The sequence below is a fragment of the Orbicella franksi genome, chromosome 1, assembly GCF_964199315.1.
Source record: "Orbicella franksi chromosome 1, jaOrbFran1.1, whole genome shotgun sequence".
Taxonomy (NCBI): domain Eukaryota; kingdom Metazoa; phylum Cnidaria; class Anthozoa; order Scleractinia; family Merulinidae; genus Orbicella; species Orbicella franksi.
Window position 1 is genome coordinate 43,635,161 of NC_138145.1, and position 27,933 is coordinate 43,663,093.

A 27,933-nucleotide genomic window follows, 5' to 3' on the forward strand; every position below is an offset into this window, starting at 1 on the left:
TTGGTGAAGTTTGTGGGAGAACAGTCGGTAGGAGGTTTGGTCGGAGAGTCAGATCAGTGATTTTTTGCGTTGGATTCTTTTTCTTGGCATCCATGGGAATTACTAAACATGACTTGTGCATTAGCACTTCCGTTTTTCTTGTCCTCCCAAAGGAAATTTCTAGATACAGTGCTTGGAACACGCATCTTAAATTTTACTATTTTGGCATTAACCTTTTCGCGCATTACTTACGGCTCTCAAAGCTAATAAAAATTCCAATTCAAATGGTGTGGTATTATGACGTAGTTGAGTGAAACCGAGGAGGCATGGGGAGCAAACTCTCACTTCCCTCATTATGCCATCTCCACTTGAGAGCAAACGGCCATATCATTAAAGTGGTCAAGTGTCATCATCAAAGATGGCGGAGCAGATAAACAAACCAGGATTTTAAAGTTGGAATATTAATGAGGAACAGAAGAAACACTTTAACTCAGAGCAGAGTGAAAACAACCCAACAAGCAGGGACAAGATCGGCTAGATTTTTTTTTACTAAATTTTTTTTTCACATAATAAAAACGCAAATAAAGAAACAGAGATAGTTTTGTGTGTTGTCGTTTTTACCCGCAATCCATCATAACTAACCAGGTAAACACTTGTGTCTATGACAAAGTCCTGATATACAGTGTAATCTGTCACGCAACTTGTTCCGCAATCTTCTCCAAAACGGCGTGACAAGTAAATGAAACATCGAGCCGTGTAACACAATGCGCAACGGACAAAACGTTTGCAAAACAAGACGCTTCAACAGTTACAAAAAGTAGAACTAAGTTCCAACTTTCTTCAATCGCTGTAGCAACTGTTTCGCATAAATTCTGTCCGTTACACGGTATGATAAACGACCCAGTGTTTCATACAACGCACTTGTCACGCCGCCATCGGAAACATTACAAGACTAGTTGCGTGAAAGATTGCACTGAATAACAGGACCACAAACCAAGTTCTGCTTATTAGAAAACCACTACTAAAAATAATGTCTGTCATAAAACTCTCTTTGTACCTCTATCGTGTTTTCCCTGTAGTATTTGCGAGTTGCAAACTGTACTTAGTTGCTCAAGAAGTCGACTTTAAAATGAGTTGGCCCTTCCCTACTTTACGTAACTGTCAAAGAACGCCTTTAGTAAGCGTGACGCAAGTCTTTCCAATTAGGCAGTCCTAATTTAATAGAAGCACGGGCGATTGAAAATCCCCTAGAGTTTGCGAGATGTGAACCTGTACCTCACTGTAGCTCCTTGAAAATAAACAACAAACCCTGCAATGAAATTTCAGCATGTAAAAGAAAACGCTAACGACTTTTTTGCCCGATGTTGCCGTCAAAAGAAACTAATAATCCGCAAAAGCCATTTTCCAAACTGAGCAACTAAGCACATTTTGCGCCTCATAAATACAGCAATGAAATGAGGTATTAAACACAAAGACGCACTACAAACGGGATTACAAAAACACCGACTGGATAATTAAATGCAATTTTAAATGGTGATAGTAAATTTCCAAATAATTTTAAGAATTTTACAATACTTCGAGACAATTAATTTTGTAAAATATGAATTAAAGATTAAAATAGTATCCAACTTTGGAGACGACTACATCCTCAAGGAAATTAATGCATGTTTTTAACTTTCTTTGTACTTGTAAATTTTCAAATACTTTTAAAAAGTTTCAAGTATTTCAAGAAAATCTTTGAACATGAATTACAAATTAAATTGTATCCAAGTTTAGAGACGGCTAAATCCTCAACAAAATTAAGTGCCTTTTTAAATTTTTCTCCGTAATTGTAAATTTATAATAAAGAATTTTGCAATATTTCAAGAGAATCTGTAAATATGACTTCGAGATTATATTGCATCGAAATGTAGAGACAGCTATATCCTCAAGTAGTGCGTCTTTGTGGTTCTGAGAGCTTTATAACATACATTGCATTTCAGCAGCGATTTCCTTGTACCCTCACATCACTAACTTTACAGTGGCCCATATCATTTTGTCAAGAGACTTCACTTAAAACACAACCGAAATGGGGTGTAATTATTTTCATGGATTTTCCGCAAGTTCTGGACCATAAAACAACCAAGACTTCATAGCCTAATTTGACAGGGATTAATAAATAGAACAGGTAATTGACATTTATTTTGTACTTATCACTTCAGCAAAAGTTCAAACAAAGTTATGAGAGTTTAGTTTTAAAAATAAATAAAATATCTAAATCACACAGTAAAATCCCAATTTTGATTTCTAAATTCATCAATAATGCATTGTAATAAATCTGCATAGTCAAAGAAATGAGAGTTTGGCAGAAATGAAAATTAAATCTTTTTGAAAACTTGCAATGTTTTTAAACTCCATAAAAAAAAAACCAATGATAAAACCACTGAATAGCAAAGTGGAATCACGATTTTCATTTTCTTCTCATCAATAATTCGTTTTCATAAAGCCTTATTGTCAAAGTAATTGGAATTCAGTAGAAATCGAAACTAAATCTCTTTGATTGAGGTAATACACAATTGACATTTTGGAACTTGAAAACACCCTGTAGAACTTTTGAAGACCAAAGTGCAGTTACTATTATTATATATATTTTTTTACTTCATCAACAATTCATTTTAACACTTGCACACTGCACGTAACTGGTGATTAACAGATTGGACAAATCAAAATATTTCAAACTTTTTTCATTGCCAGTTGTAATATTTTTCACGTATTTTACAGATTTGAATAACTTGTGAAATGTATTGTTTTCAAACTCATGCTGAAGGGATAAGTGTTAATAAATAACTGAATGGTGAAGTCACATTTGTACCAATGGGCCACTGTACAGTAACTATCAATACCACAGACATGCATAGCCAAACAGAAGTCAAATGAAAATTAACAGACCGCAAACAATAACATGCATTCTAAATAAATTTGTTAAAAGTGGATAACACCTCAGAGAAGAATGTGAATAATAATGTGAATAAACATAAACAAAGAATTCTTCAAAAAACAGCTTTTCAAAGAGTAATAATATTAATTACTCAATGTTATTCTAGTTGTCAACTGTAAAAACCACTGCTAAAATCAATCAGTCCTTAACATGTTTTGATGAGGAGTCTTCAATTTCGCAGTTACTCAATTATCAATTTGCCAAATTATATTCACTTTCTTAGCAATTAATTTATCAAGACACTGTGGCCACTACAGCGGAGTTTTTGCTCAGCATGTCAATAAAAATTCATTGGACAACAAAATGAAGTCTCTTGTTTGTTGTTTTGAAGTGGTTAAAAGAGACGTGATGTGTTAAGACCAATCGTGCACGGCAAAAATATTTGATGGATTACAATTTAAAATATACATACACATGTAGAACAAGAATGAATGAAATGATAAGTCATCCACATTCAGAAGTGTTCTCACTCTCCTGAAAAATTACTGTATTTCCTCAGTTGGTCCCTTCCCTCTGTAAAGAGTCCTACCTGCCCATTCATTTTTACTTGCTGCTCAGTACCCCTTTCAAGGATAAAAGCAGAATTATACACTCCACCCTCACCCCCCCCCCCCCCCCACCAAAATAATATTCTCTCTGTCTCTGTGTTGAAGATTTATTGACCCATCCATGGAATTCCTTTGACAACCTGCCTTAAAGTTTATCTGCAACCCTTCAACTATAAGAAATTGAAGTTTTGTAGTTTTTTTTCTGAAGGCAAGAAAGCATACAATGTACATAACCCCAGGTGTACTTTGTTACATGTACCTATGAACTGGCAAGATTGCCATGATGGATGTTGTAGTATTCTTCTCCCTCCCTCTAATTACTCCTATGCCAATCTATTTTTGATTCTAATGATCTAAATGATCTCCAATCTCTTTCACTGATCCTCAGGCCTATCTTTATAAGGGCACCAACCCAACGGTCCCTGGTCCAGTACAATTTTTCAACAATGATGAAAACTTGCAGTTTGCGTGAATGTTTTTGGAGAAGGAAGGGGGAGGGGGTGTTAAATGATGAATTTTAGTCAGAATTTCCTTTCACCTCCTTCTATCCAGTATCCCTCATAATTAGCCCCAATGTCTTTCTTTTTCCTGTATTGATCCATATGATGGGTGATCATATTACAGTGTAGCGGTGAAACAGCAGCTCAGCACTCTTTCAGCCATAAATTTCTAAGCCCTTCCAGTTGAGGTCAAAAAGGATAACGATAAATTGTCAACGATAAATTTATACAGATCATCTGATTGTTTTGTGCAATCCCAGAACTTTGAATCAGAAGTATTGATTATATTGAGTCTCCATTCTAACAAGTCTTTCCAAATCTCCTTTTCAACCTACAAAATTGCAGTTTTGATATATATTACTATTAAGCCCTTCTTGCAAAGAGCTTCCCCTTCTTATACATGTACATGTATGGGCAAAAATCAGGAAGTCCCACAGGGGTTTCAAGGAGGAAATACAGCAAAAACATAAAATATGACCAAATGAAATGTTATCCACTTTAAAAACTAATTTACTTGCTGAGCCAATGAAAGCATTTTAAATTATTTACATGTCTGTGGTATTTTGAAATTAAAAGCAGAACTTGGTTTACATCGAGGAATGCAATGATCAACTCAAAACTAATCCTTAATCTGGGAAACCCTGGGAAATAATAGCGAATCATGACAAGGTTGGAGATTGGCTTGGGGGGGGGGGGGGGGGTGTATGGGAGGGGGATTGAAGAAGTCATTATGTCCCATTCTGAGGTGCCCAAAGGAACAACTGTCAAGCTGCCGACCACAAAGAAAAATAGTGGACAAGTTTCATGAAGTAGTTCGTCTAGTGTGAAAGGACTGATGCTTTGAGAACCTGTCAAGTCATTATGAAAGGATAGTAATCAGTGACTGATCAGTTATGGTCTGGTTCACCTGGTTTATTTTTGGTGAAGTTTGTGTTGAGGCTGGTTGAAGAACATCATGTGAGTTCTGTTGAGGTCAAGAAATACTGTAGTGACTACTGTAGGGGCAAGTAGTTGTTGGTATAAGTTAAGTAGTGTCTGTTCTTAGTTAGTTCGATGGTCACTTTTTGAAAGTGTGTTGTACTATAGGCTTTAGTTTGAATGGAGGTAGTTCAGTAGTTTGGCCATTATATTTTTGTTTTCAAAGGTACAGTACAAAAGGGAACCTCCCCATTTTCTCCATTTATTCCCTGAACTTTCCCTGATTTTGAAAAATGAAAATTTCCCTGACTATTTTGGATCCTGCAATAATAGTGCATCAATTAAAAAAGGTGCATTTTAATTTTTTTCTGTTGTTGAATTTGATGACTTGGGTACCCTGTAGGGATACCCTTGGGGGATTCCCCCTGAAGGAACCAGGTTAAGTTTTGATTTGATCATTGCATAACAACACAAGTGTTTACCTGGTCCTGGATTGCAAAAATATATATATATATCATTCTAGAATAAGCTTATGGATAATAAAAATAAATGGATTATGAATAATCCATTCTCCTCCTGTCTTGTCCTCAGGTATTTTGTCTTCAGCTGTTCAAAAGAAGAAATAGAAAAATTTATTTATTTATTTTGAGATACTGTACAATTTAATAATAATAATTTAGATACTGTACAAATGTTTATGGTGTAGTGGCATAACACCAGGTGAAATGGTCCCCAGATTAAGAAGCCTTCGCAAAGTCCTTGAGTTATGATCTTGAAAAAAGGACTTTACTCAGACAGTAACTTACGTCACCAAGGATTATAAATGATACCAGCAACCTACAGTGGAACCCCGTTAATACAGTCACCAATGGGCCATGACAATTTGGCTGTATTAATGGGTTAACCGTATTGATGGGGTTGGGTCAAATTTCATGACTGGTCTAAATCGAGTGACATCTTAACTGAAGTAACAGATGGTTAAAATATCACAGTTGTACTTCTGAATCACTGTTCTTTCATAAACATCCAGAATGCAGATAGAATTTTTTTAAAAAATTGAAACTTCAATCAGTTCATACAACATTTAGATTGGAAAGATGAACATAACCCTCACCCAAACAATCACACCATACAAACTACTGAATCTCCTAGGTTTAAGCCATTTACTATATAACTGGCCGAGTGGCCATTTAAACAGGGTAAAATTGTAAAGGATTATACAGGTTGGGATTTCAAGATGAGGCAGTTGGCCGTATTAAAGGGCTGGCTACATTTACAGGGTTTTTCTAAAGTAGTGACATTCCAAAAGTAAAGCCCTGGCCAAATGGACCTGCAAGTAGAGGCAAGCTGAAAACTTGGGTCTACTTGTGACTTCGTTTGGCCAGGCCTCGGCTGAACTTACATTGACCTGCGATGACTTGCACTCACTGTGGCCAAGATGACCTATGCATGCAAGTTGATGCAAGTTTTCACAGTTGGGCCACCCACTGTAGTCAGCTACGTGTATCACATGTGATCACTGATGGAAAATAAACATAAAGTGACAATTAATAAACACCATATCACAGATCATCAATTATTCAACGTGAGGTGCCAGCACTTTTATCCTTCATCTCTTTGGTTACATTTATTTCTCTGTCAAGTTCTGGCATCAACTGATTTGTGAAATGTGTTGCAATTTACTCTACCACTAGTGAAAAATTTTAAGTGTTATTAAAAAAATTAGGGAAAACTAGTGGAATACATACGGTAGTTGACAAAATTTCTTACTTTAAGTTAACCTATCTTGATAAAAAATTGGCTGAAATGGTAACATCGCTTGCAAGCTTTACCTTGTGTGTACAAAACATTCTTAAATGTTGCTAGGTCTGACACAGCTAGAGCATTGATTTAAAGGTCAGGGCATTAATGGGGAAGGGAAATCATAACAGAAAGAAGTCGATTTTGCTCCTTAATAGGGTAAAGATTTTCGGAAGTGCCCCCATCCAATCTTTTTGAGAGTACCTCCTCCCCTGTGGGCATAGGGAGGAGATGTGGTGGTTTCAAATTGACTGATACAAATATGTACAATACAAGTAAAAGCGATGTGATGTGAAGTTTATATGAAATAATTCATACATGAACTGCAGTTATAGATGAAAGCGAAGAATGATCATCGCAGTTAATTTTCCAATTTAAGCAATTGGAAAGAAGAAGCCTGAAAAAATCAGGGCTTCAACGGGATCCCATTGAAGCCCTGATTTATTTATTTTTTTTCATTTAAAACAAACTAATTTCCAAAACATATAGCAGTTTACACATAAGCTTAATTGCCATGTGTTGTCTGATTAAACAAAGACAAATAATTCAGCTAAGATAAAATTATTCACCTTCTAAGGCAGATAGAGCCATTCTGTTTAATTTTATCTTGTCTGCTGTGTGTGTGTGTGTGTGTGTGAGTGTGTGGGGGGGTGGGGGGGTGGGGTGGCAACACTCGCGAGAATACTGAAGATAGCGCCGGTGAGTGGGCAACACTCACGAAAATACACATATGGCGGGGGGGTGGGGGGGGGGGGGTGGGGGAGAATGATGTTTCAGCAGAACGAAGCTAACTTAGAAGCAAGCTGGAACCCGATCAAAAGGGGAAGAAATACATATTACTACAGTTAACAATGTAAATAAATCAAATATATTTTGTTTGTCCAAAAAGCTTACCTGCAATCCGAGTTCAATCGCTCACCAACAAAGCTCTCCAGCTCCAAGCGAAGTTCTTCTCTGAGTATACAACAGGTACACTGATAAGGAGAAAGTCCTTCATACGAACAAAGCATGAAAGCACTACAAGGAAAGATACTAAATACACAGTAAATAAGAACAAATTAACCTTTAAGTCTGCCTTTTTTCAGTCTCGTTCAACTTTCGCCGTTGAACAACATGGACGAACTGTTGTTGCAGAGAATGCTGGGAGCGTTCACTCATCTCGCGCGTTACCCGCGCGAGTTGGTGTCGTGACAATATCCATATTTCAACATCCATATTTTGCCCGGGTAGCGAATTCATTCATGCCTTCACGGATTGATATTTTAGTGAAATCTGTTGTGACCGGACCGAACCTCCCTCTTCGTACCTTCTGGCAGGAAATTTATAGGTAGTTAGGTAGTCAGCCATTAGGCATTTTTACAAATAATAACAACTTGAGTTTGTTAGCACGCGAGGGCAAAACGCGCGGGAATATTCCTCTCATGGCTAACAGTGAATTGAAGAAAGCTACAAGAACGAAGAATTCTATCGCACTGCTAAAACTCTTCAACCTGGTTGTAATGGCGTTTTGCTGCCTCGCGCTAACAAAGTGGGCTATCTTCCGGAAGGGGGTGTTCCACGAACATTTGGGTGACGATGTGCGGCGCGTCGACACTGTAAAACCAAACAATTCGCTATTTTCCCTACCCTTTATCAAACCTGATCCTTACATGTAAATCGGCATACAATATATTCAGACAAAGCCTTACCCAGCAAGTGCCGCGGTTAAGAGATCTTCAGACAAGAGACACATGAACTTAAAAAAAGTTAGCTAAAGTTAGAAATATTATAAAGTTCCACACTCGTATTCTCGGTGTCAGAATGGAACTAGCTTACAATGGAGGCTCCCCGCGTTAGCCTCAGTTGCAAGCCAGTTTCAGTCCAATACTGCGAATACAAATATGGTCTAATGCTGACCGGAATATGCAATCATTTTTCAGGCCAAAATGAGCAAATTCAGACCAAACTGGCTTCAAAACTACAGGTATACCCTAACCGATAAATCCGGTCTAACGAAATGTCCACAAAGAGTAATTTTAAAACCGCTTAAAACGGCATTCAATAGAATCTACTACCGCGGACTGGCTTAAAACTAACCTCTCATGCACATTTTCATGCGAATAAGCAAACAGGTATAAATTACAAAAATGAATTGTTAATGTTATGTGTGATATGATCAATATCTTACCTTACAATATGCCATGCCATAGACAATCAGAATACAGGAAAGCCGTGGTACATTTGACAGTACTACCTTCAACCTTCCCATCATGCGCCGCGCGTACGTCGCATTGATTAAGTTAGCCACTGTATGTTCTATGGTATGGTTAAAATAGGAAGGCTTGCAAATACTGAAGCCCCTAAAACCCAAATGCCACCCCGGCGTCGACAAAACCAGGATGGGATCACGGACCGAATCACGGATCGGATCATGGATCGGATCACAGAAAAAAAAACCTTTTAAAGAAAAAAAAAATCAAATCGTTTATAAGATAATAAAAAATAAAAAATAAAAGTGGAAAACTAAAATATGTTAAATAAAAATAAGAATCCCGAATTTGACGCAATGACATGTTAATTACAGAGAATGACAAGAGGTCATTTAAAAAGCCACATAAGCGCCTAATTTACGACGAATTTAAATTGTAATGAACAGGCAGATGTAGTTATATTTGAACGTTAGTTGGCTTGAAGCTTGCGTGAACCTCTCATTCTCGTTTTTGAAATTGTTGTTAGTATCAGTAGCTAATTCTCGGCTACTTTTTCGTGTCAGATGTGAGCGTTACAGTTAGCGTTACAGTTAATGAGAAAGCTTACGCACGAAACCTTAAGGACATGACTTGCTTTAAAGGAGCTACGTCACGATTTGCGCATCTTGAAAAAACTAGCCTAGTTTTTCAAGTTCTTCATTTGCAGTGCTCGTTAATCTTTGCCATCCTTAACGATCCTCATTCCGTTTTGATTTGTTGTTGCCTCTTAAGTGCTTTCTATCCTAGAACACGATCATTTTAAGGTTTTATTCCACATAAAGGCAATTCTTTACGACCCTAAAAATGACTTTAAAAATCGTGACGTAACTCCTAAAATGTTGTTTATTCTCGGTTGCGTTATCGTTCACGCTATCGATGTTATTCCTATATTTTTTTGTAAAACAGCTATATTTCCTTGAAATACAAATGGTCTGTTTCGTTTTATTCCAGTACGAAATATCGTATTCCAAACTCACATCTTGTAAAAGTATAGACTTGTCTCAGAAACGGAAATTGTTTAAAATCATCAGGTGTTTAATTTTTTAGTGTTTTTAGTTTTTGTGTTTCGATTCATACGTTCGTCCTATTATTACCATGCTGACTCGTTTTATGACAGTTTACCTTTGATGCAAACGAATATACGAAATATCATTTCTCTGAACTGCGGAGAAAGATATGAAGACATGTTTGATCATCGCAATCAAAACCCAACAGCCTGAAAAAAATTAATCTGTGACCAGCTCCCAGTTGGCTTGATATTATAAAAGAATAAAGGAATATCACACCTGAATTAAATAAAACGTTCTGCTCACAGTAGTCACTCTAGTGTAATTTGCTCAACAAAATTTTGAATTTTGAATTTTTTTCCTTGATCCGATCCGTGATCCGATGCGTGATCCGATCCGTGATCCGATCCGTGATCCGATCCGTGATCCGATCCGTGATCCGATCCGTGATCCGATCCGTGATCCGATCCGTGATCCGGTCCGGTCCGATCCAGATTTTGTCGACGCCGATGCCACCCCGACATAAGAAAATTCTTGGGACCGCAATGAGCCGATTTAAAACTGTTACGGTATCGCTTGACCGACAGAAAGATATGCGACGAAACTCTTCTATGAACCCAACTTATTTATTTAACAATATGTAATGTAATCTTAGCTACAAAGGAGCGATTTCTGAACAATACAATCTACTACCAAACTAAGCTAAGCCTACTGCTGAACTTTAGTCACCAATGACACGAACTCACAACAAATCTCTGTGTCTCCAAAGAAATCTCCTTACGGTCCACTTGACCTTGAACAAAGTTCCTCAATAGCTTTTACAATAACAATAGCACTCTACAGAACTACTAACGGGCTCTGTATTACCTACTTGACTCTTTATATACATTTAATTAATATTGTAGAACATTCTTGGAGCTTCTATTTATGTAGCATTACATTATAATTACATCATGCGGTAGAATGTTCTAAAATGTTCCATAGCGTGACAGTAGAAGATTCTGGCACAAACATTGCGTGACTTGACACTCTAGAAGTTTCCAGAAACTTACATATTCACCTCTGCTCTTCATAACAAAAACTAACATATAATGCGTACTTTCTGATAATAAGCAAACAGTTATAAGTCACAAAAATTAATTTCAAAAGGTTCAAATTCAGGGCCAGATCGAGGCAGATCGAATAACGAAGCGCGCGATGTCTAAAAATAGAATGCAAATTAATGAAACCCCGCGAGAGTCAGACAACATAAGCGTGTTCCGAGAGAAATAGGAGGAAAACGAACGCCAAATTTTCGTTTTAAAAGTTGTTTTAGGAACACTTGCTCACGCGCTTGAAAAAGCGTCAAATCTCGTCTAAGTTTGTCTGAGTTATGACGTCACTCGCGCTTGGCTATTGCAAAATTACCGGAAGTCAAAATCCGCTCGTGTCTACTTAGCTGGCGTTAAGCTTGCATTACACTTGTTTGGTTTGGTAGAGGATTTCTTCGCACTTTATACAAGTGACACGGGACAGCAATGGGCCTTTGATCAAGCTGGTAACCAATATGCGGAGACAATAAATGAAGTGACTTGAATCAGTACAGCGTGAACTCGTCTCACCAAAACGCGGTCATTTCAACGTTGTATGCCTGTTTTTCAAAGCCGTAGCCAAAATTATAATTAACCCGCGAGTTTCCAGGGCCACCTTAACCACCAGGAATATTACATTGAGCATACGAAGAATCCTGACATAGGAATGCAGCAAAATTCGTGTCTGGTCACGCGTACACGATCGTTTTAGCACAAAAAAGAACTTCCTACGCGTGACACAATTTTCTGAGAAATCTTTTACTTCCTGTTAAGAACGAAGCTATTCAAGGAAAGTTATCTGTTCAAAACAAAGGACCAATCAACACCAGCCCGGCCGTGTTAGCAACAAATCAGTGAGCGTTACTTTCCAGTTTGACGTCAAAAGAGGCTCAAAAGGGTTTTCCCTTGACTCTTTCGCAAAGAACAAAGGTTACATGTAATACGTGCGTCCCGTCAAATGACGTAAGGGTCGTCAAAAAGGAAAGTAGATATAAAGGTCACGTTTAACACCGTCTGAAATATACTTTGGCAAGAAGCACTGAGAACTTATCAAAACACAGTCAATCGAGGCAAAACGAAGCTCTCTGAAGCGAGAAGCCTTTTTTCAGGTCAGTGAATCGATGTTATTACTTTGGCATATACTTGCACAATTGTTTGCAAAAATTATGAAGGTGTCGTGAAGACATTCGACGTGAATCTGATCTTTTTTCTTCGAACTTGGTCATTTTGCCATTAAGGAATTAATTTGTCTCACCGAAATTACAGGGTTATTTTGCTCGATTTTCAGCTTAAAACTAGCCAATATTTCTTCTCTCTAACGAAGATAAGATTACAGGCTTAAATGAGTTACTACCAACATCGACATTGATCTGCTGTTAGTTTTATCACACAGGATTTATGGGGTTCAGGTTTTTCAAGCGAACTAACAGCACAAGCCAACCCCAGCCGAGGAGACGATCCTTAAGCTTTAGTTTCCGTCGAAGAAGCCGTCATGGCAGAGAAGAACAGAGTACAGAGAATGGAAACACTTTATCAGTTCGGCAGCGAACAAACTCCGAGAAGAGGAGATCTAGAGAAGTTGGCGAAGCTTTGCGAGCTATCGGCGATGGTCTCAACAACAGCACGTTGAGTCTTCACACTGCAACGTAGTGGATTAGTGGACGAGTGGAAATAGATTAAAAAGGAAATACTTCGCGGCCTTTATCGCCAGCTTTTGCAGTATTGAGTAAACCAAGTGATGAAAGATCTAGTGCGGTGCAGCAAGCAGAATTTTTACAAACATTGAAAGCAGAAACATGGACAAAAAAGCAAACAGAAGCTTGTACTGAAATGGCCGCTTTGCCTAAAATGTTTATCGGAATTGATGTTGTAAAAAGTAATTTATTGTGAAACGACACATAGTGGATTTGAAAATGCTTTATTTATTGTATTTATGGTAAAAAAGTGAAATTAAACGTGTGGCAATTCACCAGACGTGTCATTAATTAAACATACGTGTGACGTGATGCGTGTCCACAATCACGGGACATTTAAATGCGAGTTTCCGGTTCCGGTTCCCTTTCCTGGATTGTTTGACTAAGGAGTTTTGAGTCACGAACGTTAACCAAGGCCCTGTTTCCCGAAAGCCCCACAAAATTTTCGGGCCCGAAAAGCCATTTTTAGCTAACCGGTATTTAAAGACAGATAGGTGTATACGCCTGAGACTTGTACGGAATGGAACCTATGTTCATATTAAGAATATGTAAATAAAACAGCTCTGTAATCGTATGGTTTGAGATTTTGCTACGGCTCTCTGGGTGCGTAAACTTTTCGGGACCTTCGAGAAACGGGCCCCTGAAGTCGAAAGTTTCCTCCTTCTGTTGCGCGTATTGAGCATGAAAGCCATGGACCGTGGACGATTGAAATGAAAATTTAAAACCATCCCTTTTCTAATTTCAAATGGGGTTTTGATCTTAGCGGGAATCCATCATCGATTCGGAGGAAGGGGGGAGGGGGGGGGGGGTTCTTTCTCCCTAGATTGTTGTCAAAATGTGAATGAAAAGTCTGCCAAAGACAAGAATATCGCTTCTCGTTGCCCTTGCTTTTCTTACGTATGGTTCTCCAATCCTTGTGTAGCACAGCTCTTACAAGACTTGGAAATCACCCTGGGTAGTGCTAGAAGGCTTGGTTAACTTGTAATAGAAATTTTGCAATTACTTCGTTGAAACGTGTACAGGCATGCCAGTGTTATAAGATTTCAAACCCCGTCCACTTTATTATATTTCTTTTCTAATGGGAGGGGGGAATTTACATCCTGCTTAAACCCCAAAGGGTTTTTAAAGAGACAGCTTTCAGCTACATCATGGCAACAACTACTTTCACAAGACTTTCTCAACCATAATTTCTTTATTTTTTTTTACAATTTTTTTTCCTTTTCTCTTTATAAACAAAGAACTTTGACGAAGTACAGACAGAAGAGTGGAATGGTGCATGTACTCTTACTTCATTAATTACCAGGACAGTGCATACATTGTATATATTTACAACACAGTTATTTTGATAACAAGACGCTGTGCATTAGGTTTTTGTTATACAAAGAATACATGACGCTATGCTCCCAAAAAATTTTGTGGCAGTGTTTCATTACTGAAAATAAATTTAATATTATCCTTTTTGTTTTTGTATACCATTTATTACAAAATGTCTTCCTACTGAAAATTACTCAACTTCCCCGTCTCCTCTAAGAGCAATATATTTACAACAAAACTCAAAATAATCAAGACTATGTAAAGTCAAAGGAAGAAGAATGGACAAAATAGCAATGCTATCAAGAAATTGTTTTTATAGTGAATTAGTCTTGTCTACAAGGTTCACTTTTGACTTCTGCCAAAAAACTGTTGAGTTCCTTTGGAATTAGCCAATCCTGATTCACTTAGTGGGGGTAGAGTTGCCATAGTAACATGTTCTTGCAGGAAATATGACACTTGTCACATAAACTTCACTCTGATCAGTCTTATAATTTAATTGGTTAAACCATACAAAACCCATCAAAATGCTGTCAGTGAGATGTCAAAAATGAACCAGAAGCCTTGCACACACAGAATGTCAAGTGACATATCGCTGCAACGGACAATATTTTATAATACAAACAACTAATCTAAATTACATTTTATGTCTTATTTACACAGCTTTGCATGTTCCATAGCCAAAAATTACCGCTTTTGAGTTTTTATTTTATTTTCTTGACTCTTTCTCTCGATCTCAGAAACCTCTAGTGTAACTTCCCCGAGTGACGGCATGTTTTGTGATGGGAGGGGAGATGCTGCCTTCAGATAATCAGAGCTGTTCAGATTAAATTGTGTTGTGTCTGGGAGTTCCTCAGTGTACTCCTCTTGTACTTGAAGAAGTGTGCGTGATCGAACTGCAAGGAGTGATAAAAAATGCAAGGTCAAACACAGTACATGTAAGACTGTGACAGATTTACATGTCAATATAAAAAAAACTATTCTGGTCTTGACTGGAAAATATTCTCTTGGGACAAGTTGAGACAAGTTGGTGTCATCTTTGAGTTTTTATTGAGGTAAAGAAACAGAAAAACAACAGAAATGTTAGCCTGCGTAGCAAGCGTTTCCGTGGGGTTTGGGGGCAAAGAAAGACCGAGGAACAGGATTTTCGGTGTTTTTCCCGCGCGAGAAATGGGGCGAGGGCCAAAAAACGAAAGAGAGGGGTGGGGGAGGGGAAGGAAGGAAACGCTTGCAGACAAACCCCTGGATTTTGAAAACCTCCGTTCGCCAGCGAATGGAGCTCATGATTGGCTGGGCTAGTCGAATATTATTGACATGTGTCAATCAAACGTAAACTTCTGAAGCGTTCGAAGGTTGTTTACAAAAAGCTTTAACTTTCTCACCGAATGAGGATTGACTGACAAAGTCTTCCGTAAAACAGCTCTTCACAGAAGGAGATGTTCTTGCTGTGTGTGCAAACCATTTATTTGGAGAGAGAGACTCACAAGCGATTCAGTCTTAGGAGGTTTTCGTGAATTGCACTGCTGTGGAACAGTGCGGCAGAAACCTTGTAGTGCAAAGCTGACGCTTGGGGATTTCGAAGCCTGCACATTATTTCAGAAGCAAGTGCCTTCGGGAAGATTATCTATATTCAGATACTTGTCAAGATTATCGTTATTTTACCTCTCAGATGTTTGAAGCCTTTCCCGGTCAAATTCCAACGTTTTCCGAGAAAACTTTCCGTTGTTTGATTTTGTCACAGGCGATAGTCCGCGATAACACTCGAACCGATTTGCAGATCGGGCTTTTTCTCTCTGGCATGTCCAGCAAACGCTCCTTTGCTGGATTGTAGGAGTTGACTTGATAATTTTACCTTGTATCGATATGCAGTGAACCAAGATTCCGATTCTTGCGATCACAAGGATTTCAAATGCCAATTAAATACTTGTCACGTATTACCACTCTGGCAGATTAGTGCTAAAACTTCACCCTTGAAGTTCTTCCTTTTAGACGGGTTGAATTTTATTTTGAAATTGCAATTTCAGAGACTGCATTAGTCGCTCGGATTCATCGAGATTTCTCTTTTCCGTGAGCTCGTTGTTTCGGACATATTTTGACAAGTCCTCGAAAGTTCTGACAGCCGATGACAACATGTACGCACTCAGACATGAAAGGTCAAGTGGGCGGTTTTCAAAATCCAGGGGTTTGTCTGCAAGCGTTTCCTTCCTTTCCCTTCCCCTCCCCGTCTTTCCTCTTTTTGGCTCTCGCACCATTTTTCGCGCGGGCAAAATGCTGAAAATCCCTTCTTTGCTCTCCAACCCCATGGAAACACTTGCTACGCAGGCTACAGAAATGTCAACATACAGTCAAACTTCCCGTTGCGACCACCTCTCATAAGAGACCACCTCTCCTCAGCGAACAGTTTTCCAAAATACCAAAAGTTTCCAGTCAAATCACTATAGTTGGAACCTCTGGTAAGTGACCACCTCTCATAAGCGACCACAACCACTTTTAGAGCTAAAAGTTTGAAATTTTCTTCTGTTGCTAACCTCTTGTAAGCGACCAACTGACAGATACCGTAGATGAAATTGGAAGAAAAGGCAGTCTACATGTAATTAATTATAGTACTTGTGGTCATTTTATTTTTATTCAGCTTTGCTCTTTGTGGTACATTGCAATCCTTTTGCATCATATTCACATATCGGGTGATCAACCAACCTTAAGCTTTAGTTCATTAATTTCATGTGTCAGACGCGACCAGGTGACCGCGAATTGTCACCCCCGAAGGCATCTAAAGTAAAAAAACCTCTTGTTCTAGAACAGTTCAACTCACCAATAGCTGGAGCATAACTTGTCACAGACGTCTTCTGCTCTCCTGGCATTTTATTGATGGGAAAGAGAACCAAGCCAAAGGCCAAAAACAGCACCATCAAACATGTTCCTGCTTGGGCCTTTGTCGGGTGGGTTGATGATACTAGAGCTTGGAGCTCTTTCAACTGATCAAGAAGGGACCTAGGGAGTCATTCGTATTTGTATCAGTTGCTAGAATCCAGCGAGAGTGATTCTCCGCAGTTCAAATACATGATCTTTTATATACTTGCAATCTTCATCATTTTATTCTACAGGTATATTACGAACTTGAGCAATGTGACCAGCTCCCAGTTGGCTTGATAGCTCAGTTGGTAGAATACTGCACTGGTGTCGCAGAGGGCATGGGTTTGAATCTTGTTCATGCCTGAATTTCTTTCAGGCTTTAATTTCACAGCTGCTTAAGTCATGTGACTGTATAACTGTGATGATCAGTCATGTCTTCATAAGAGTGATTCTGTTGCATCATTCAAATAACTGATCATTGATTACTATTCGCTTATCTGTAAAAAAGAGAGTGTGTGTTCCCCTCCTGTAAAAAGTAGTAAATAACAGCATCAGACTCACTTGTTTTGTTTCTGTAAGTTGTTCACTTTCATTGTCAAGTTATGGTTAAGCTCTGTGCAGGCCTTGACCCTAACAAACAAAAACACCACAAATTAACAAACAAATGAGCAAATTCATAGACAAAGTAATGCCTTCATTGCAAAGTCATGTACAGACATTTTCTGTAGCATCCTATAAAATGAACAAAAGAGTTACTATAGTTGGGTTAACTTATGCAAACCTTTTCTCTAATCCATCAACGTAATCCTTCTTTTTTCTTCTACTTTCTTGTGCTGATTGCTAAAACCAAAAACATAAAGTGTATGTCAAATATTTGAATTTAAAAATTATATACCACACAACACCCATGTGGTATGGCTGCCCACCACAACAACATACTTAAAAACAAAAATAAAAAACAAAAAATGTAGAAACCAAAAGTACTATTTACTTTGTTCTTTATCTTTCTCCTCACTTTCTTTAGAACTTTTTCCTCAGCCTACAGTTTGAAAAAATAATGATGGAAAACTTGGACTGCTGGCACCAATATTAAAATACACTGTGTAATTTACTGAGATGTCTGAGATGATGGACAATCTCAATCAAACAACATATTCACTAATGATTAACAAGAGATATTTCTTTTAATGTTACATGTACATTGTACAAAATAAAATATAAATATATATATATTGAAAAATAAATAAATTACAATAATTTATCAAAAGAAGGAGGAAGCAACATCAGCCTTAGCTGGTTTCATGCAGGTCCTCAATCCTGGTTGAAATAGAATTTGGAGATGCTTGTGTTTGTGGAGGGACGAAAACATGAGAGTACCAGTTGAAGGCAAGAGCCAACAACACTGTGCCATCCCTGCTCCCCATGTTATGTGCACGCACTTTGAAAACTTTGACCTTTAAGATCAGGGCACTTTCCCATACTGTAGCTGACAACTCTCATCATATTATAAATACCTTAGTGAGTGGCAAATCTGTGGGTAATGAAACACCTTCCATCTCTAGTAATCTCTGTTCCTCGCTTGAAAGAATCAGAATCTTTGACTGAAATGTAAGACAAAATGATGTGACGGTCAGTTAAAAAGCTGACGTAATTGTATCCATTTGCAGTAGTGGAAATTGATGTATTTAGTAAAGCCTGATTTTTCAAACCTCTAAAGGAAATGAAAATTGGTTTGAAAAATCGGGTACAGATTGGAAACCTCACAGTGAAAAATTATACCAAGGGCAGTGAAACAACCTTTGAAAGATTGAGGGTTTGGAAAATCAGGATTCATCTGTACTTGATTATATATGTAAAAATAAATGTCTTATCAATTTTACTTGGAAGCGAACTTTAACAATCTGACCCTAACAGATATATATAACTGTCTGCCTGATATGCTTTGCATACCTTGCTAGTGCGAGAGGAAGTGGGTGGACACACAGACATCACGGATTGACTGTTTGTGACTATGGATGATGTTGCTGTTGTTGGCAGGGTGGAAGTGATGGTGGTTAACTCTGAATTACCAGTATTGATGCTGTCTTCCAAGTCAGGTAAATCAAAATCAACATTCCAACCTACATGTATCATAAAATATTTTGTCAATATAAAAGTGGTCAGTGTAAGACGTACGCTGCAGACTGCAGACTGCAGACCTGGGGTAAAATGCAGACTGCAGTCCAGGGGTAAAATGCAGACTGTACACTTTTAAACTGAATAACATTTCCATCATTGAGAGCTAACCGTAAACAGACTATCTGGAGCATTATTCAGGCTAACCCCCCTGGCTAACTGGAGTGCAGACTTTCACTGCAATTAGCCTGAATATTCCTGTTTGTGGTCAGCACTTGATAGAGGAAATATTATGTAATGATAAACACTCATCAATATTATGTAATGATAAACACACTCACTACATGTATCATAAAATATTTTGTCAATATAAAAGTGGTCAGTGTAAGACGTACGCTGCAGACTGCAGACTGCAGACTGCAGACCTGGGGTAAAATGCAGACTGTAGTCCAGGGGTAAAATGCAGACTGCAGTCCAGGGGTAAAATGCAGACTGCAGTCCAGGGGTAAAATGCAGACTGCAGTCCAGGGGTAAAATGCAGACTGTACACTTTTAAACTGAATAACATTTCCATCATTGAGAGCTAACCGTAAACAGACTATCTGGAGCATTATTCAGGCTAACCCCCCTGGCTAACTGGAGTGCAGACTTTCACTGCAATTAGCCTGAATAATCCTGTTTATGGTCAGCACTTGATAGAGGAAATATTATGTAATGATAAACACTCAAAAAGTCTGTAGTCTGCAGTCTGCGTTTTACACTGATCAAATATAGAAGACAGCTAAAAATATTCAGATGTATGTGTAAGAACTTTTCCAGATAACAATTAAAACATGCAATTTAGAAATACTGTTGTTTTTTGCACTTCTTATAGATCTCTTACAAGGTTAGACTTTTGAAACAAGAACATTGTTGCACTTACCAAGGTCAATTGTAAAATCCTCACTATTTTGTGGTAGACCAGGTGATGCTGATGTTGAGCTAAGGATTTCACTCAACTCGACATCATCCATGGTATTGGGACTGGGCATCATGTCTGAATCTGATGATGTGCTCTCACTGTGAGGGGGAGAAACACTTCCAAAGTCTGGAAAGTCTTGTCCAAACAGAAGATCCAGAAGACCATCTTCATCGCTGTTACTGGTGTAATTATCCTGTGAAAATTTAGAACATGAACATCAATAATTACAAGTCTACTTCATTGTTTGTGGAAGAACATGTCCATGTAGAGGGAGAAACAACACAGTCAGAGCAAAGACTGTTCAGTGACAAAAGATAAAGACAACAGAAAATTAATAAGATTAGTTTTTTTGTGGTATTTACAAAAAATTATATAATCCGTCAAATATTTTCGCTTACACACGATTAGTCTTAATGCACTATGTGCCTGAATATTCCCCAGCTAAAACTGGAGAATATCTGTGTAATATTCCCCAATCGTGCGTGTCACAAAAAAATATGACAGATAATAAACACAATAGTCTCCATTTGACTTTAAAATTATGCTCAGATATTTATCCTAACCCCTGTTCCTCAAAAATCACAATTTTCCTCAAGCTTTTATATCATAAAACATGGGTTGGTTTGCCAATACAAAGAAGAACATCCCAACACTGTATTTACACTGTACACAACATGTTCGCTTCTCAGAACAGATAATGTCCATGGACAAATATCTGAGCATATTTTCATGCCAAATGGACTGGCTATTGCTTATTTATCAAGAGCAGGATAAGTGATATCAGTTGAAGCTGAACTTTATCCTATTATTTCCATAACAATTTTCATGTCTTTGCATTTTCGTTCAATTATCATACCTCCTTCGATACTTTGGCGCTGTTTTTCGCGTGCTCCACATCAATAATTTGTATCGGATTCCATGTTTTTTGTTATTGCATGGTTGCAAATACAATCACAACAAAAAGGAATTAGCTATGTGGCCACACTCAACAAATGGCAAAATAAACAAAAGCTGTATGATAAACTTGATTGCATTTGCAGAAATATTTATCTGCAGACTACTGCAGTGCACAGCTCACATGTTTTTAGAATTTGGTTTATAAGCCCAAACAAACCGATGTTATTTTGTTTTAAGACAACAAATTACCACAAGCAAATAGCAGCTGGTGCTTGTAAAGCTTCCCTTGACAGGAACACTGCTAAATGAAGTGGATATCAAAAAACATGGCTTGGTTTGCCAATACAAAGAAGGACATCCCTGGAATGTAATTAACCATGTCAACCTCTCACTTCACATATTGCTAGAGCTTAAGGTCTAAATCACCTTGTATGTGGATGATAAGAGCTATGTATGCTGCAATCTTTGCAGTCTTTTCGGCATACAAACCAGAATTCCTCAAGCTTGTGTTAGCATTACATTGCATGTTGACCCAATTTTGCAACCTTGATTTCCTAAATAACATTATTATATAAGGCTGATAGAGAAGATCTATAAGCTTGATCATGAGCTTACAGACTTTCAGCTGTCGTCCAACAAAGTAAGAACTTGATGGAATTTGGAAAAGTTATGTAATGAATCGAACGTGGAACGAACTATATGGTCGATCTATGGTCGGCTGTGAAACATCGCTCACATAAACAAACTTCATGTGTCTGTAACAAGAGACACTTATCCGCTGAAAACGAAAGATTCATCTCACAAACTAGTGGAATTTAACGATCGGAAGTGTGCCAACTTACTTGAGTCCATGTGTCGAGAAAATCCGAGGCGCTCGAAAATATATCTTCGTCCAGCAAAACATCTTTCTTGGCGTACAGGTGATCCAAAGTCACCGTGGAAGAAGAAATATCTACCACCATTTTGTCGAATAACGAGTATCAAGTGTACAAAACCCTGCCAACAACTACAGCTTCTACGTGGAATAAAACAGTATTTCACTTATTGTCAACCGGGAGTTCTAATTTTAGTAACAACGTCATGTTAGGAATTGAAATTTTCTGACATGTTGGAAATGGTGACGTGGCAAGTCCGCACAACCGGAAATTAAGGACACTTCATGGTATCATAGATGTGGTACTGATCCAAAATATTCCAAGCCAGGCTCTTGCGCGGTCAAGAGCAACCGTTACCATCGACCCAGGGGCATTTCACGTATTGGGCTCCATGCTCCACTAAAGCTTTGCTTAGAGAGCGAATTAATACTTCGTATAATTGGAAGATTCGAAAAATCGACGGTTCGGAATCTCGATCGGCAGAGTTTAACTCGAGAGAGTTTTTTTTAAAAAGCATCTCGCCACCTTATTTCAGTACGCTAAAATCTGACTGAAAGTTTAATTTTAAGACTCCCGCCATCCCGGGTATTCAGAAGACACAGAAAAGAGGATCTCCATATGACTCTAATGTTCTCTAATTTACAAGACCAAGGATATTATGGGATTAGATTCTCAGATGAAAGTTTTTCTTTTGTTACACATGGAGGGTTTCTCCGGAGTATAAGGACTATAATATGAAGGGTAGAATGATGTCCGAAGGACTTTTCTTTCCATTCCTCCCCCCCCCCCCCCCCTCTATCTCGCCAATAGGATTCTAATTTTATAGTGATCAATCAAACTTTTCTGGAAGATGAATGGGTCTCTGCTAGCATGGTACAAAACTCAGGCTCCTGCAAGCATATTCTTTGTAGCACACAAGTGAGGTTTTGATCACGCGTAGTTCACGCGGTGGAGTGGGGAGCTTTCTTCCCATCGACCCACGCACGCTCATACGCCTGTGTTTCAGTAGCCACTGTTAGCTTAAAAGTCTCAAAAATCTGCGTTGTTTTTAACACACTTTCACTACAGCTACTAGTAACAGAATTTGATCGGAAATTAGAAATAACAAATGAGACAGGAAGACAAAATACGGCTTCTTTAGGAATGGGACAAATAGGAACGATAGTATCGTTTCTTGTCTTTAAACTCAAAGTAAACATAGAAAACAACCCGCATTTTATTTCCTCTCAAGTTGGCGTTTTGTCATCAAAACTGTACAGCTACATACATTTGGAATTTATATTTTACACACGGATGCAAAATAGGATAAAAATACGAATCTACCTTACATTACAAAACTTCCACAACAAAACTCACGTTCTATGCCTGCATAGCAGTGAACGAGACAAACAATCTTCAAACTGCACTTCTGCTTTTGAAGTAAACAAATCAAAAGTTTTTAACAGGAAGGGTCAGTTCTACGAAACACTCCTAGGTTAGCATTTTCATGAAAATATATTACATACATACACCCGATAGTCTACGAACAAATACAACCAATTTTATTTTAGAAAATAAATAATCAACTTAACACTGAAATATCTCGACCGCGTACTGGGTTTGAATTTTGACGCTTTGTATCAAGAATGTGCTAAAAAATCTACTCTGAAGTTCAGTAAAATAATTTGAAATCAGAAGCTGTCATCTTTTCTCCCGGTCAGTCTCAAGGCCTCGTTTCTCTTCTCCATGTCTTTTGCTATCGTGTACAACGCCGGACTTGGGCGAACTCGACGGATTTGCATGACGAGACGTTGAATCGCTGTTCCGATCGCGGTGCGAATGGTACCGACTTTCAGACGAATAATCCCGAGCGCTACTTCGGTGATGGTCGTCTCTCCGGTCTCGACCTTTCTCGAAAGATCGGGAGTGGTGATCCGAGCTCCTCTCGTAGGAAGATCGCGAGTGTTGGTCATGGGAGCGACTGTGATCCGAGGATCTGTCGTGTGTCCGGGAGTAGTCGGAGGAGTGATACGAAGGCCTGTCGCGGTGTGAATCGTGGTATCTGTGACTGTGGTCGTGTCTGCAAAAGAATGAAATGTTTTAATCATTTAAGTAAACAACCATAAGCATTTTGCCTAATTGCCGGGAAACGTCAGAAATAAGAAGACTCATCACAAACATTTGACGAACCCGTCACGTGATCTGTCCTTGTTTGATCCACCAGTTCTTTCCGAGTGGCTGAACGAGGACCTACGGGGATCGTATCCATCCCCGCTCCCAGAATGCCGTGCCCCACTGTGGGAACTTGACCCTGAGTGTGTACGGTCCATCCGGGCTATCTTTCCCCCAGGCCCTACGTGAGAAGAGCCGACGCCGTCAGCTGGTCTTTTCAGCTCGCTGGACCGCTGAGGCGCATGATCGCCTGGATGCTTTTTGGAGAGGGGCCCTCCTGAAGAATCTTGAGGTGGCCGCTGTGAGTGAGGAGCCGGCTTGTGCTGGGAACGCTGAAAAAAGAAAAAAATAAACAGGCTTAAATACTACGATAAATATGATATCACTTTGGTAAAACGTGTTGTAACTGTTAATTCCCCTAAGGAACTCTCTTTGAGGTCACTTCTTTCGGATGGTCGTTACTTTCGAGATCTGCTAACAAGCGTGAAATGCTATCGTTACTTTCGGTAACTCAATCATAAATGCGACTAAGTACCTTAATGTAACGGGGTCGAATTATACAGCTGCCCAAGATCTCTCTGCCTTTTTTTCTTAACACCTAGTGCAGAAGGGACAAGATTATATTCTTAACGGAACCTATTGGTACCTCTTGTAATTTTGATTCCTCTCTTTTCTTCACGGCGTGCTTGTAAACCTTGAAGAGTTTCTTAGCTTCAAATGACGTGAATTTTGAAACAAACGTCCAAAGATTGCTTAATAAACACAAAAAAAGAAAAAACAAAATTAGCGGCTATTTGAAAGCAAAATATCTCGTTGACTTCAGTTCGACCGACTGTACAAAAGGAGGTAAAATAAATCTTTGTTCTTACTTTCTCCAATCTGCAATAACATCAGCGTCTTTGTAATGAGACGTAATTTCCATGATGTGATCTCCAATTTTAAGCAAGCACTGAAAGAAATTAAGATGAAAGTCAACATAGAAGGCAAAAATCATACAGCCGCTACCCGATACCACAGTAATTTCTTACGTTATTACTAACAGTTTTGAAAACAAAGAAGGAAGTAAAAGTCGAAAGAGGATAAGCTATTGCTTAAAACCCTTAATGATATAACGTTTTTTTTTTCCCGCAAGAAATATCGGGTTGGGCTTGATTACTAGCCACTGTTCGGGAAAGGAACCCCGGACTCGAGAGAACGGCGGGAAATCGAGCGTTCAAGCAGTATACTTAAAATGGAAATTTTTTTTTTTACCTGTTTCGTTTGTGTTACTTGATCCTTTTCACTGGTGTTCTCTTCGGGATTCTCGAGCATTTTCAGCGCTCGTTTCACTGGGCGCATCTTTTCCTTGCACTGCAACATGAAGCAAAACAATCAACAACAATAACCGGGCCTTCCAATGGTGCTGCTAGTCTCTCAACGTTTTACAAGTGTAGCAGCTCTTGTAAGCTTGTTATTCTATTTGCTGTCATAGTGTAGCAGCTGTTACTGTTTTGTCTCAATATTTAACCTTTACTTCCATGAGTAGAAGTCTTTACGAGCCAAGAGGTCTACAATTTAGTCCATCGACCTTGATTTCAGTATATCTATCTATAAAACACTTTAATCGGATACCTGTTTCCGCTAACCCCTATAGTTGTTCCAGGTTACCAGTACTTTATAATTACTCAACTTCATTCTGTCTTTAAAATATAGGTTTTTTGGAAACCATGAGTACAAATAAAGGTGTACTGTTTTTATGAGGAAATATAAAAAAGACTCCATAATATCTAGTTTTTCCCGCGATATCGATACAATGACGAACAAACATAGGAATTCGTCTGTCAACGAGCTCACAAAAAATTGTCTCACTTCTACCAGTTTCTAACAACCTTCTTTTTCCTTCTGCGACTTTTTTTTATACTACTTGTTTGCGTTCTTTCACAGTAGCGAACACATTTGACTACGAGTAGTCCCTTTTTCGCTTTCCGTCGATCGTGACCGCAAATATAGTGTAGCGCTTCGCGCCCCCAGAAATACGCGCGGCCATTTTTTCTCGAGCTTTTCTTTCGCGCCACGCACGACGGACTAAGCGAAAGAGGGACTACTCGTAGTCTAGGAACACATGATTTAACATACCGCGTCAAATGTTGCCTTCTCCATATCGGCCAAGGCATAAGACCCCTTGGGTTTGGGATCTTCCTTGACTGTTTTACTCTCTTCTTCAATTTGAGGAGAAGAAGGTTCTTCAGGAACTATGGTTTCTTTTGGTTCCTGTTTCTTCTCTTTGGAAACTTCCTTCTTCTCTTTCTTGGGTCTCTTTGGCTACAATGGAAGAACAGAAACATGTCATGCAATTTGAAACCACTTTGCAATACATTAAGACTATCATAGTTTACTCTGGTAGTAAAAACACTAAAGATGTTGCGAAGTTACAAGATCCGCCATATTGAGCTGGAACTACGGTGCCTGAAGAAGAGCAGTAAAACTTACTGAAACGTCGCATTTTAAAAACATTTTAATATCAGAAAAGTCCCGTGCAGAACAAGATTTACATGATTCATTTCATGTGTAAACATGAGAGGTTCCGGGAAGTTTCAGAAAAAATATTAGTTCAGAACAAGTTGTTTCGCACTTATACATTGGACTCTCAGGAAAGATCATCGCGCTTCAGCTAGCTGATCACGACCTTCCCGTACAGGAGATTACGGAAACATTCGCCAATTGATATATAGATTGAAACGAAGAAAAATTAGAATATCGTAACTAACTTTATAAAGTACAGCACCTTGTTTTCTTGACATTACTTTTAATAGAAAGAACAGAAAGCGGAAACGTGTTGAAATGACCACAAAAGTTTGCAGGTTTTTTAAAATCCTTTTGAGGGTTAAGGATATCTGCAAATAAATCCAAGTGCTATATAGTTTGGAAGGCGGAATTTCTATTAACATCTCCCGTAGACCTTACTAAGTTCTATTTGATGCCAGATGCAATGGACAGCGATAACTCTAAAACGTTGATTACAAAAGGAAAACCATTACCAGATACGAATCGTACAGTAGGGCTTAAACAACAACAACAACAACAACAACTTTTATTATTATGACTCGCATATTTACAATTACTACATAATTCTATTGAACCAATAGAACGTTATTGCAAACCTTTTCTCCTTCATCTTTGGTATCCTCCTTCTTTTTCGAAACCTTTCTCTTCTTTTTCCCTTCTGTTGCCTGCTGCCCCTCCTGAGTCACCTCAAGAGCGACTCCATCTTCTTTATTCTCTACTCCATCAGGGGGGGACAACACCTCCATCGGCGATGGCGCAGCGCTATTATTCAGCGATTCATCTGAATGCTGTTTAACTTTCTTTGTTTCTTTCTGTTTAAGTTGGCGAATTTTTGACTTGAGCATTTGTGATGACTAAGAAATAAGAAAAACACACTCAAATTATTTAATTATTTTCTCTACCATATGTGGTAGTACTGCTCAATAGCTTTCACTTGAATGGTCACACACTACGGTTTGATCAAAAGACTTCAAAGTTAGAACCACCTTGTACGGCATAATAAACAGTACCACATGAAAAAACTGCTCAATAGCTCTCAGTCGTATGGCCACACACTAGGATTTGATCCACAGACTCAAACGTCAGAACCACCTTGTACAGCATAATAAACAGTACCACATGAAAGTACTGCTCAACAGCTTTCATTTGAATGGTCACATACTACGGTGACCAATCAGAAATTCCGTTATACCAGGTTGCTGACCTTTCTAAGCTGTTCTGCCTTGTCTTCTATAGCAGCTTGCTTCAGGATTTTGATCAAGTATTCCACTCTTGTCTGCAGATGTTTGTCCTGCGGCTTCAAAGTTCCAGGAGGGAGGATCTTTGAAGGAAAAACAAAGATAAACATCAAAATTAGTTTTAAAAGGGGAAAGATCCATACAAAACTGAGTGCTGTGAAACCAATGTAGAACTCATCTTGTGACTTGGTCCCTTGTCCAAAGTTTGCAGAATGGACTAAAACAAGGGAGGCGTCCATTGTACAAAAATAGAATATGAAGGAGGGG

General features: G+C 38.6%; 2 protein-coding genes and 1 long non-coding RNA gene across 6 annotated transcripts in view; all 3 read right to left on the minus strand.

The window, feature by feature from the left end:
• Positions 1 to 4,694: 4,694 nt before the first annotated feature.
• On the minus strand, positions 4,695 to 9,011 carry LOC145463234 (uncharacterized). 3 transcript variants are annotated; one of them, XR_014041307.1, is made up of 4 exons: positions 8,890 to 9,011; positions 7,617 to 7,676; positions 6,325 to 6,441; positions 4,695 to 5,528 (listed from the first exon to the last, which is right to left on the minus strand). It is a non-coding gene; the product is annotated as an uncharacterized LOC145463234 (long non-coding RNA). The 3 variants fall into 3 exon arrangements; XR_014041306.1 differs by lacking the exon at positions 8,890 to 9,011 and adding an exon at positions 8,411 to 8,778; XR_014041305.1 differs by lacking the exon at positions 8,890 to 9,011 and adding an exon at positions 7,786 to 8,399.
• A 3,406-nt stretch (positions 9,012 to 12,417) lies between these two features.
• LOC145463224 (uncharacterized) lies at positions 12,418 to 22,515 on the minus strand. Its single transcript, XM_081446962.1, has 9 exons — positions 21,701 to 22,515; positions 19,923 to 20,154; positions 18,836 to 19,005; positions 18,400 to 18,486; positions 17,877 to 17,924; positions 17,667 to 17,725; positions 17,447 to 17,515; positions 16,845 to 17,023; positions 12,418 to 14,928 (listed from the first exon to the last, which is right to left on the minus strand). Exons 1-9 carry the CDS (start codon positions 21,818 to 21,820, stop codon positions 14,720 to 14,722), a joined length of 1,173 nt encoding a protein of 390 aa, XP_081303088.1. The 5' UTR covers positions 21,821 to 22,515; the 3' UTR covers positions 12,418 to 14,719.
• A 410-nt stretch (positions 22,516 to 22,925) lies between these two features.
• The window catches only part of LOC145463209 (ATP-dependent chromatin remodeler CHD1-like), a 34,192-nt gene continuing 29,184 nt past the window's right edge, over positions 22,926 to 27,933 (minus strand). For both annotated transcript variants that reach the window (XM_081446952.1, XM_081446943.1), the window contains 8 exons: positions 27,633 to 27,749; positions 27,025 to 27,282; positions 26,000 to 26,185; positions 25,136 to 25,234; positions 24,754 to 24,833; positions 24,531 to 24,636; positions 23,903 to 24,216; positions 22,926 to 23,792 (listed from right to left, as the gene is read on the minus strand). In XM_081446952.1, coding sequence (XP_081303078.1) covers positions 23,414 to 23,792; positions 23,903 to 24,216; positions 24,531 to 24,636; positions 24,754 to 24,833; positions 25,136 to 25,234; positions 26,000 to 26,185; positions 27,025 to 27,282; positions 27,633 to 27,749 — 1,539 coding nt within the window. In that variant the 3' untranslated portion in view covers positions 22,926 to 23,413. The remainder of the gene's footprint in view (positions 23,793 to 23,902; positions 24,217 to 24,530; positions 24,637 to 24,753; positions 24,834 to 25,135; positions 25,235 to 25,999; positions 26,186 to 27,024; positions 27,283 to 27,632; positions 27,750 to 27,933) is intronic.